General features: G+C 37.6%; 1 protein-coding gene across 1 annotated transcript in view; it reads right to left on the minus strand.

The window, feature by feature from the left end:
* The window catches only part of LOC129723246 (ras-related protein Rab-11B), a 30,271-nt gene extending 17,768 nt beyond the window's left edge, over positions 1 to 12,503 (minus strand). The window contains exons 1-4 of the mRNA XM_055677342.1: positions 12,119 to 12,503; positions 11,621 to 11,735; positions 10,492 to 10,613; positions 10,089 to 10,437 (exon numbers count right to left, since the gene is read on the minus strand). Of these exons, the coding sequence (XP_055533317.1) occupies positions 10,089 to 10,437; positions 10,492 to 10,613; positions 11,621 to 11,660 (511 nt within the window). The 5' untranslated portion in view covers positions 11,661 to 11,735; positions 12,119 to 12,503. The remainder of the gene's footprint in view (positions 1 to 10,088; positions 10,438 to 10,491; positions 10,614 to 11,620; positions 11,736 to 12,118) is intronic.
* Positions 12,504 to 12,949: the final 446 nt, after the last annotated feature.

Raw genomic sequence — 12,949 nt, forward strand, 5'->3', positions numbered from 1 at the left:
GCCTCAGCGGTAGGTGCAGCCGGTACTTCCATGAGGCGGATGTTATAAGCAAGTAAATGGAAGCGGCACGGCGAAACAGTTCGGGTGTGCTTAAGCCTGTAGTACACTTTTTGTCTAATGGTCAAATATTTGACCTTCTGACATAATGGTCAAATTTATTTGACATCATGGTTGTTGTTTGCCCGTGTTTGCATCATGTTAAAATTGGCGAGTGACAAACAATTATCTTTGACCAAATTTTTATCTGTCAAAAAGTGACAAATATTTGACGCTTGGTCAAAGAGTGTAATACAGGCTTTAGACGCGCGTCATTTTTCGTTGTTGATATTATTCCCCACATGAAACGACGCGCTTTCGTACGATTGCGGCGGTATTAGCGGTAGATGCATTTGCCAACACTTACTCCAGTAAAGCCGTGTTTAATTTTCAATGTGAAAACACCTTTCTATTGTGTTGGCCGTGCGCATAAGGCCTCTGCCAGGCTAAACGCGAAAAGCGGCCGGAACCGATTCGCCCGGCCGTAGGTTAATGTACAGCCGTAAGTAGAGCTGTGTAAAAGTATTCTACTTCAACCTTGCGGTCGTGGCTTTGCACACAACCCTCCTGTGATTTTTTTTTCTTCCTATTGATTCAAACAACAAACAAAATTAAAAACATGCATTCATTCGATGTAACTAAATATTATAAGGTTATTGTTGTTCCAATTAGTACACTTCAATTGGGCTTTTAATGAAAGTTACTATGATTTTCTACTACTTATTTCCAGCTCTGAGCCTGTTTTGCGTTTATTTGTAACATGGGACTGACCAAAATTAATATTTTTGAAGTAAAATACTTCTCTCAGGAAGTTCGGCTACATAGGGATGTGAAATGAAAATCTAAAACCGAAATAAGGGAAAAATATGTCCAATTTCAAATGCTAATAAATCGGTTAGTATTCGATGGATTTCCTTCGTTCTTGCAGCAATAGATTGGAAAATCTTCTAAGATTCTTCCCAAAATAAGATAATTGTAATTTTATTATTCACACTATTGTACTATTGAAAATAGTCAAGCCTTGTCAAAACGAAAAATTCGACCTCTGATTGGTCGTTATATGCTTGCTTCCCAAGCACGGTCGACAGGATTATATACCTTGCAAATGAAAACATGCTATTTGGCCTATATTTCAGCCGGAGCCGCTCATAAAAGTTCTAGACAGCGACAACAGCAGTCGTCCTTCCTTAGCAGCAGCACTAGCCCTGTGGTTGGTCACCACGTCTCAGAAGCAGCGCGGTTTTCCTCAGCGTGTGTCGCCAGACAGCCATTATTCCCCCCGTGTTGGGGCAGCATGAAGATTGCCATCAGGAAATCCAATTTTGGAAATCAAAATGCCTTTTTTAAGGCAAATAAACAAGTCATTGAAAGTTAATAATTTTTGTCAACGCAAGCAAGCATTCTGTGTTGCATCCTAGCAATTCAAATTTGTCGCACCCGTCTAATTTACTGAATGTGAAATAGCTTCCACAGTGCATGTTGTCCGTGTATCTTAATTCCACCAATGTTAGGGCAGCTCAAAGGTTGTAATTAGCAACCGATTTTGAACCGCAACATGCTTTTTTCAAGGCAAATAAAAAAATAATTGAAGGTTAATAATTTTCTGGCATCAACACAAGCAGACATTCTGCGCGGGATGCAATCAAATTCTGTTGTAGTTGTCTAATTTTTACTTTATTTAGTAAACTCCCCACTGTAGGGGCAGCGCAAAGGCTGCGATCGGCATAACCGACATTGAATAATAAACTGCCCTGTTAGAACGCATTCACAAAAGCAGTTAGTTCGACTATGCAGAGCTAATATGAAGTCGATTCAATCAATCAGCACAAACAGAATTTCGTCGTCTCCCAGCTGCCAAGTTGCAACATGATGCAACACGCAACAGCGAGCAAACGAAATCGCTTGATGTTACAAACCGCAATAAGATACGGGTTAAAACCGTTGCGTGTGTGAGAGCACCATCGGTGTTTATTCGCTGGATACACTATCTACTGTCTACTGAACGCAATAATCTGCTTACATGCGACACGGGGACGGGAAAATTTTCTTTAACGAAGCTGCGCAACACGACACAAAACATGTTATTTTGTTGCTTCAATGAGAGTGCTATCGGTCCGGCTCAAAAAGAAATCATTTTTGTGCATCCGTGCTACGAAACTGAGGAAAAACTTTTGAAACTGAAAAAAGAGGTGGAGCTTATCAAATGATCGCTCTGAGCCGGAATGAAGTCACACATATTTTTCAAGTTATGTCATTCCACCACCTACGAAAAATAATTCATTCCTATTTTCATCCCTATATAAGAGCCTGTTTCAGCCTGAGCCGCTCATAATAGTTCTAGACAGCGACAACAGCAGTCGTCCTTCCTTAGCAGCAGCACTAGCCCTGTGGTTGGTCACCACGTCTCAGGAGCAGCGCGGTTTTTCTCAGCGTGTGTCGCCAGACAGCCATTATTCCCCCCGTGTTGGGGCAGCTTGAAGATTGCCATCAGGAAATCCAATTTTGGAAATCAAAATGCCTTTTTGAAGGCAAATAAACAAGTCATTGAAAGTTAATAATTTTTGTCAACGCAAGCAAGTATTCTGTGTTGCATCCTAGCAATTTAAATTTATCGCACCCGTCTAATTTACTGAATGTGTAATAGCTTCCACAGTGCATGTTGTCCGTGTATTTTAATTCCCCCAATGTTAGGGCAGCTCAAAGGTTATAATTAGCAACCGATTTTGAACCGCAACATGCTTTTTTCAAGGCAAATAAAAAAATAATTGAAGGTTAATAATTTTCTGGCATCAACACAAGCAGACACTCTGTGCGGGATGCAATCAAATTCTGTTGTAGTTGTCCAATTTTTACTTTATTTAGTAATCCCCCCACTGTAGGGGCAGCGCAAAGGCTGCGATCAGCATGACCAACTTTGAATAACAAACGGTTAACGTTTATTCACTAAAAATTCATTCAATTCAAAACAGGTTTTTGTCTGAGTACAATAATTTGCACAAAAAGACATTAAAAATTTTACCGCATTATTAGACGCGTTTCTCCAGTCATGCCTCGTGAACGTGAAGGTTCCCTATCACAGACATAGATTTCGTGCTCCAGCACGTTACAACACGTGGAAATTGTCTCTTTACTAGTCCTGCCCATAATTCAAAAATTGGCTAATATGCCATTTTTACCAAAATCGAGAAAACAGTTTCTCGTGATGGTACACACCCTAAAAAAGGTCCCTACGGAAGCCGATTTTAAAAAAATGCATTTGGGAAGGCAGCGAACGTGAAACAATTTTGGCTAATATCCAGAATAATTGAGAATTTGGCTAATATCCAATATCCAATTTGAACCTGTGGCATGTTCACGAACCAGTGTATTATTATTGAACTGTGTTTCTTCTAACTTTCGAAAGTGTGTTGTAGCTTGGTGGTTACTGGCGACAGGTGAGCGATCGTAAGGCCATTGCATCAAATTTGACTTTTCCACGAAGAATATTTGATGCAACAAGAATTTATTTGTTGTACTGCGAAACCCAATGATCAAAACGTGTGACTGTTTCCTTCTGTCATAAACCTTTACATTTAAGAAAATGATATTTAGCTCTTTGATTAGGAGTATTATTAATAAAGAAGATAAGATTCAGATTTCATTTTGGATTTGATGAGAAAAAATAGGAAAGTGGATTGTGAGATTACCATGAATAATAATATTTTCGTTATATTATTATATTGCCGCACGTAACAATTGTCTCGTCGTCCTTTTCATCCTCACTTGTGCTTCCGTGTTGTTTTATCGAATTTAAAACCATTTGCATCACCAACGAGTACGATATAATTCACATCGTATGGATATTAGCCGAATTGCACACCGTTTTGTCAACTGACCTTTCGTTTATAATTAAAAAAAACGGCTACTGTGTTAAAAATACGTGGCGGATGGAATTTTTCTACAGATTTCTCTGTTTCAACTCAACGGCAAGGGTCCAGCATATATGAAGTTGCTTGTTCTTGTTTGCGCCGCAAACTTTTACTTTTCCTGTTCAGTGAGGTCGTATTTATATGTGCAAACTGAAATTGAGTAGTACTTCAACTTCGTTTGCACAGAATTTTCAATACTGCCAATGAGCGGTCAACATTTATTTACTAGAAAAATTGACTGACACGCAAGCAGCCGGGTTATCTTTCTTGTAAAAGTTTTCTACTTCAACCTTGCGGTCGTGGCTTTGCACACAACCTTCCTGTGATTTTTTTCATCATTTTAGTAATAAACATAACTTTTTCTTGTTTTTCTTGAGAGCAAACGTAATGTAAAGAAGTTTCTGAGATTTATCTCGAAAGTGATGAAAATTCACATGGGACTGTTATGCATTTATATGCAGTTCAGTTCTCGCTCATTTTTTCGCATTAGGGAACATTCATAAATGACGTAGCATTTTAGGGAGGAGGTGGGGGTTTGCAGTTTTGTGACGAAAGGTGACGAGGGGAAGGATGGGGTTTGCAGTTTTGTGACAAAAGGTGACGAGGGGGAGGGTGGGGGGTCAAGCCAAGCTGTTTTGTATGTTTTGGGTTACTTTTATTACTTCCTTGTCTTTTGTTGTTCATTTATGACACAAAGTATGTTTTTGATAATAAAATTTGCAGAAAAAAATCATCATGTGGGGAGGGGGGGGTTGTTATAAAGCTACGTAATTGTCTAGAGGGGGGTCTGATTTTGTGACGAAATGCTACGATGCGGGAGGGGGGTATCAAAAAAACCCTTAAAAACTACGTCATTTATGGATGTTCCCTTATCGCATTATTATAATAAAACCGCGTTCATTCAAAATTCTGCGTAAAAATCCGAGATAATTCAAAAATCCGCGTAAAGTAACAACAACAGAGGTTTTAGAAAAAAAATAAACCCGAGACGCTCTACGACCAGTACCGTCTGCCGGGGTGAGATTAAGCCACGGGGGTGAGATTGAGCCAAAACGGGAAATGTTTGTATGTTAAATTACTTGAGATTTCCAGAACCTAATGCCTCAAACTCAATATTATATGAAACATGACATATTTATTCACAACTTGAAATAGAATATAGAGAATATTAGTGAACTGTTTTACTTAAATAATGTTCCAAAGTACAGGCTGGAAAACACGCGCAAATAACGTTACCAAAAAAATGTCCCATGCAAACCAACCCGATCAAGAAATTACATCAACTTACTGCTCAGATGGTACGTTAGGATGTCGTCTCCAATGAGTTGAGGAAATATCATGCATTGAACCTGTGATGGCTCAAAAAAAAAATGTTTTTCCAAACTGTACACTTTTCGAGCCCTTTTGGGGTGAGATTGTGCCAAGCTATAATGAACGGTACAGTGTGCGGAATTCACATTCACGACAAAATTATATCAGTATACACCAAAACACTTGCACTGTTTACATAGGATATGTTGTATAGCTATGGTATTATTTGAAATAATGACTAAATGCTTGAGAACAGTAAGCTAACAACTGTTAGATTGAAATTTACAATGACTGAAATTACTTATGGAATGTAACAAAATTTCGTACACCTATTCTATATAAACTGATGACTTTTAAAGCAAGGAAGGAGGGTTGTGGGTACGTTCCCAGCAGTTGTGAGATCTCCAATGGAATATACAGTGGTCAATGACACATAATAATTGAAACGAAAAGTCTTCTCAGGCTTTATGTCCTAACGTTTTCCCTTTCTAAGCTACCTGGAGACGCCATTATGTGTTTAGAGACTGTCCATGAGCCACGTTCTCATAACTGGTTACTCAAGATATTGATTTGATCCAGTCATACATTTTTCTATAATTCATATGAAACGTAATTTCTGGTCAACCCCCTACAGCCCCTTAATAGTCCATGTTGTTTATGGTCGTCCCTATACTTACTGTTTTATTATGTTATTCATGTGAATTATTCGTAGATACACTACTGTTCATTAAACAGGTATTAAATTCAATTTTTTGTTTTTGGCACAATCTCACCCCATACAAGGGGTGAGATTAGGTCAAAGTTCATTCAATTTTAGCAAAATTATAGTTTATTGTAACTTGACCATATTTGCGGCAGTCGTTTACTTAACATTTAAGTGTGCATTGACGTGATTTGGATCAAACTCATTGCCTAAATGTGCGCATTACAAGCTAAGGAACAAAAACGTGTCCTTTTTTGGCACAACCTCACCCCGGCTGACGGTATTCAAAATTATCCACTTGGTCGGTCATTCCGGATCTTTCGGAGGGCGGAGGGTTTTTTTTTGATTAAGTCTTTTATTCAATAAAAAAAAATCGAATTAGCACGGTTTGTGTAAAAAAAACTGCGTTGATTAAAAAATCCACGTGAAAAAATCCGTGTAAAAGAACTGACTGTATCTATTGTTTCGGTGATTTTCGGTTACAGGGTTCTATTGCATCGGAAATCGTGGTAAGAACCTGCAGAAAGCATACCGGAAGTCGCGCTTACGAAAATCTCACAAAAAATACTTTGTTATAAGGAAACTGATTCACCAGCATCACAACCATCTGTTTTTGGGTGACATTGTGCATCTCGTTTCGAGTAACTCGAACAAACATGAATGATCGCTAATCTGGGGTGGCATAAAAACGTGACGTAATTGGGGTGGCATAAAAACGTGACGTAATTAAGTGGTGGGTCAAGGACGTTGTGACAGTTTGTGACAAGGGGGAGGGGGGGGAGTTATTTTTTCCAAATTTTGCGTGACATCATTAATGAATGGTCCCAGAAAGGTAACACATTGAGAGGTATTGCAATAAGGTTTAATGAAGAACATATTTATTTTTACACGTTTTTCATGTTCTATTGCTAAACAATGAATTGAGAATGCTCTAAAGATGCTTCATCACAGTGACCCTTTGTATTTTTTTTGTCTGTATTTTTGAGGTTTTCAGCCTGCGGCTGGTTCGCCTCATACCCTTTGTATGGTCTATGAAACAATGATGGATTGGAATTCAAAACTTCCCATTCTCATCGACCCTTTTTAGTCTATTAATATCAGGATTTTTGAAGGCACATAACAGGTTAACCACGAGTCATATAATAAGTAGATTAAAATCAAACTTCAATACATGCAAAAAAATAATATCCTTATCTGGATAAAACTGAGTTCTACCACTGTCCGTAATGTTTTGTCGAGTGGCAGAAAAATTTCACCTGCTGCACCCACAATCAAATGATTTTGGGCTGCTAAGAAACTAAATTCTCTTCATTGCAGATTGCCATTTGCATGACATGTGGAATGTCATCTCAGTAGCATTTTCTACCATTTTCAGAACTCTATCTGCTGCTAGGTTGTCCATGAAGCTAACAGATAGACAACAGAATATAAAATTATGCGCGAATGGCAGCAAAATCTTAACTACTTCACAATCAATTGATTTCACAATGTTTACCACATTTTTCTCATCTTTCTTTCAACAGCGTCAACATAATAGGGGTCTTCACATCGAGCTCGTATACGAATACCGAGCCATAAACTGCGTATCTTCCATTACTCGTCAATGGAGGTGAGTATTTTTACGGCTGGGTATTTGTTTACGAGCTCGACATGAATCCCCCTAATAACATATCGCTCGTATTCTCAAAACTATTGCAAGAAATACATTGACATAAGACAAGCTGTAGTAATTCTAATTAACTTAGCAATCGTGTCTTATAAACGACCTCTTCAACTATTATTGAAAAAAGTAAGAAAGAATAGTTTTTGTTTGTAATATTGTAGTAGGACCTACGGCGCCCTAATTCTGAGCGGCTCTTAATTCTTCGCACTTCCTATCAAAATGTTTATTCCGTTTAGCAAAAAAGGAAACATAAGCAGAAAGCTGACAGTTAATGGTACTTTTGTATCATGTGACCAGAGCTAGATTTAGGGTTGTGGGTGCCAGTAACATGAGGAAGCCCATTTCCTGTTGTCAAAAATTCAATAACTACATGCGTACAATTACATACATTGCCCACTTTATTAAACTAAAATTGTAGCCATAAGACAGAAAAAAAGTTCGTAAAATAAAATTGATCGATTTTGATGAAATCATCAATAGCTTGCTTCAATAAAGGGCTGAAAAGTAAATCAACTTTTTAAATTTCAATCGCACAGTATATCAGCACATTTCAAAATTTGAAGTTTTTGAATAAAATCGAATTTTCGGTCCGTATCTGAAATTTCACCATAAAGAAAATTTCGGCGGGAAAGAGTGCAACTAGACACTTCTGCAACCGGGTGTAAAATCTCCACTCGATGTGACTGTCTACGCCGAAAATAACATGGGGTTTTCGATGACATCCCTGATTTCAATGTTAAACCACTTTATACATGTTACATTAGATCATTTCGTTTCATGGAATTTGAACAGAATTTTACACACCAAATTCTCGAATCCAAATTCAGTAATCAAAACTGAAACTCAACTATAAAAATCATGTACTGAAATTTAAGCAATCTTAATGTTTACTGAGTATTCAGCATTTAGTTTTGATTTACCGACATTCAGTATTTTTCACTTCGGTTGCTGATATTCGACATACTTCGTTGACTGACGTGCACCGCAGCTGTCAAAAAAGTCGTTATCAATGTGCTTAATGCGCGTTAAAGTTTGTGATGCAGGGAGAATTTTGTTTAAAAAAAATCAGAGCCGGGAGAACTGCAGCAGTACCAGAAAGCCGATCGTAGGGACGTGCTAAAACTATTTGGTTAGTGAAAAAGTTGATTTTTCTTGTTTTTTTCAGTTCGATGTGCGGTAGAGGGAGCTGGCGGATATTTAGAAATGCCATCGGATGGACATCGGCGGCATATTATTCGGGGATTTAACTAATTTTTGTAAAATAAAGGTAAAAATCGAATAAATTATAGGCAAAATCAACTCCAAACGAGTTTTAAGACCCATACAAAGAATTCCAGCCTAACAGATATTTCAGTAATCCTTTGCTAAATTCTCAGTAAAATGCTGTCAAAATACATTATATCCGATATTGCTGAGTTTTCAGCAATGCTTTGAATAATGCTGAAAATTCCGTAAAAGTCTGTCACACATGGATGACATTTCTTAATGCTGAAAATTCAGTAAAGTATCGTCAAACAGAATGACATTTCACATTACTGAGATGTTCAGTAATCTTCCATTGCTGAAAGGATAACTGAATTTCAGTAAAAAAAGTTTGGTGTATGCAGGTTTTTTGCTGCTTCTGAAAAATCCCAGATAGCACACAGACCACTCTGTTCCGCAACGACTCAATTGATAGTGGCCATTAACGAAGAATGACCATGAATTTCTTTAAACATAGTACATAAACAAACATTTAAACATAGTAAATCTAAACAGAAATTATTTCCCAGTTTCAGATTAACATAAGTTCTCTGATACCTGATACCTGTAAATCAGAGATGGTCGGGTTTGGCATTTTTCAAACCCGTACCTGACCCGTACCCGAATTTTTTTTTTCGGTTGAAACCCGAACCCGACCCGAACCCGAAACTTTTTTTTTCGATCAAACCCGAACCCGACCCGAACCCGAAAATTTTATTTTTGTGAAACCCGAACCCGAAACTGTGAAACCCGGACCCGACCCGAACCCGAGATTTTTTTTGAGGGGTAGATTTTTTGTACCAATTTGAGGCTGCCCTAAAGCCTTGGGCCTCGAATGGTATTGAAATGCTAGTTTTTTTGCAGTTGCATGAAATTAGACATCATCATCTTACAAAAATGCTTATTTGATATAGTCGGGTTTAGGGTTTTCAGACCTAAACCCGAACTTTTTAAAACCCGAACCCGAAAATTTTTTTCCCACCAAACCCAAACCCGACTCGTACCCGACACCTTCAAAAATTTTCGAACCCGAACCCGACACTTTCAAACATTTACAAACCCGAACCCGACGGGTACGGGTCGGGTTCGGGTTTCGGGTTTTCAAACCCGAAACCCGACCATCTCTACTGTAAGTCTCGATTGATTCAATTGCAATACTTCCTTATTTCATAATTCGTTTTCCATACTTGCGGAGATAATTGATATAAGTAATTAACTGCCCTACCTGTGAGTATGTTTTGGAATGCAGTTTCGACATTAGTTGAATCAAGCGCCGACGTTTCAATGAAACTGAGGCCATTCCTTTCCGCAAAACCTTTCGCCTCGTCCGTGGGTACTGCACGCAGATGTCGCAGGTCACTTTTGTTGCCGACCAACATAATTACGATATTCTGATCAGCGTGATCACGCAGTTCACGCAACCATCGTTCTACGTTCTCATAGGTTAGATGCTTAGCTATGTCATAAACCAACAGTGCTCCAACGGCTCCGCGGTAATAGGCCGACGTTATAGCCCGATAGCGTTCTTGACCAGCGGTGTCCCATATTTGGGCTTTGATTGTTTTCCCATCGACCTTGAATTTATACATCATTAAAACCTAACAGAAGTGCATTGTTTTTATAATTACCTCTATACTTCTAGTGGCAAATTCAACGCCTATGGTGGATTTTGACTCCAAATTAAACTCGTTTCTAGTAAATCTTGAAAGTAGATTACTTTTACCAACGCCTGAATCACCGATAAGAACAACTGAAAGAGCGGAATAAATTTTACATACAAGCATAGTTTTTAGTTGGGTGATGTTTGAACTAAAACGTCATTGTTCGATGAATACGCCCACTCATGAATATATATATATATATATATATACACATATATTTGAAATTTTAATTGTCTCCCAGACTCCAGTGCATACATTATTTTGAAGCTCTTAGTGTAATAGTATTTGATACGCTCCAACATATTTGTTATCAACTCCAATTCTATCGAGCCAATTACTAATAAGGTTTTGAGCTATAATGAAAGATTGTCTCTGAGATTTCATGTTAAAGGAATATTCATAGAAACATTCATATTCATATAATAATATCAACCCGTTTGGGTGTTACATTAAAATTTTAAAAATAGAATTATTTTCTGAATATGTGACAAACTTCTAACCGTTTGCTGAATCTGTATTAACATTTCAAAATAAACTTTTTTTCACAATCAATTTTAAATATATTAATATGAAAACTCGCATGAATAATGAAAAAACAGCAGACCCAACAAACAGTTTTGTCGATTTACAGCTATTAGACTATTATCGAACGGATTTTAGCTGAACTGTAGCCTAATAAGCCGTTATTCAACAAAAGTGCTCGTTGGGCAGTTCTTTCGTATAAAATACACTGAACAATATTTTAAGAATAGGTATATATTCTTTGCAGATTAAGTTAAAAAATAAAAATAGAATAAACAATATTCTGATAGTAGGAAATTCCTATAATATTCTTTTGATTCTTACGTTTTTTACTGACCAAAAATATAGTAGCTTTGTTGCTAACATTCCGCTGTTTAAACGTTATTGAGCACAAACCTTATACAGTCAACTATTATTAGGCAATTGCGGGGCGAGCGCTTCCAATTTAGGTTTGAACATACGACGACTGCCTTTGTAAAACCAGCATCGATTTTGTCAGTTTAAAATGTTCATGAGGCTACTAAAAACTACATAACATGCTATTCATGTTATTGCTACCTATTCTATGACTTACCTTTAAATAAATAGTCGTATTCATCATCGCGGGTACCCATTGCTATTTTCGCTTGTTTAAGTCTGCCGTGCAAATGTTCAACTTAGGCCGCTCACTACTTCGATAAATGCTGAACCTATTTGATTGTACCAAACAAGTTAACAATTTAATGATATAATACGGTTTCGAGTCCCGACTTTAATCATAATATATTTTAAAACTTGTATCAAGAATTTTTTTTACAACCTGGTAGAATATTCAATTCATTCAAACATCATGTTACTTGATATACTATTTATTGGAAAGCCTTTCGAATTTTGGAAACTCGAGAAAATGTACAGCCCTATGAATATCACCTCATTAACTAATATTGTATCATGCACTCATACTTTGAGACCAGTTCAAAAGACAAGGAGTGACTGATGGTGGTCTATTATCTGTTCAATTTAAGATTGTAGATATAAAATCAGGAAAAGTGTAAAATGGTGCGCAAATTCCTGTAGATTTATGTGTACTCACTTTTTTACTTTTAGAAAATTTTCTGCGTTGTTACCGGGCCACTACCCTTGCATTTAAGTATTACTAACAATTCCTACTTCTTCCAACGCAGCACGAAAAAATGACTGCTATCGGAAAGAACTGGACAATGGGAACTAATTCGCCTGTATTTTTCCTGGATTACGACACGTACACATAAAATTAGAAGAGCGTTGATAATTCTATCGGAAAACCGGACACAATTGACCGACTACTTCCACACAGGAGGGTTACGCGAAAATACTCCACTCCTGAATGAAAACAGTCAGTATTAATCGAGAATTTGTTCGCAAAGGTAGTCGTTGCACTAGGATGTGACTAAGTTGTGATGGGAAACAAAATGTCGGCTAAACAGACAGCTCATTCTTTTTTGACAGTTTGCAATGAAAAGATGTTCATATAAAAAGAGAACTTGAGATACAAGATACACTGAAAGAATTTTTGTTGCTAAACATAATAGGGGTCTTCACATCGAGCTCGTATACGAATACCGAGCCGTAAACTGCGAATCTTCCATTACTCGTCAATGGAGGTGAGTATTTTTACGGCTGGGTATTTGTTTACGAGCTCGACATGAATCCCCCTAATATATCTCGCCAAACATGTGAAGAGCCTAAGGAACCATTCAAATATTACATAACGCCAGTGGTGGGCACCATTCCGCTAATTAGCGACGCTAATACTCAGTTAGCGATTTCGCTAATTTTTAACCTGATTAGCGAAACTGTTAGCGTCGCTAAAATTTTGGCCTTCGCAACGCTAATCGCTTATTCGCTAAATATTGTAGCGAAGCGAGAATAGGACTATTTAGAA

The sequence above is a fragment of the Wyeomyia smithii genome, chromosome 1 (genome assembly GCF_029784165.1).
Source record: "Wyeomyia smithii strain HCP4-BCI-WySm-NY-G18 chromosome 1, ASM2978416v1, whole genome shotgun sequence".
Classification (NCBI taxonomy): Eukaryota; Metazoa; Arthropoda; class Insecta; order Diptera; family Culicidae; genus Wyeomyia; species Wyeomyia smithii.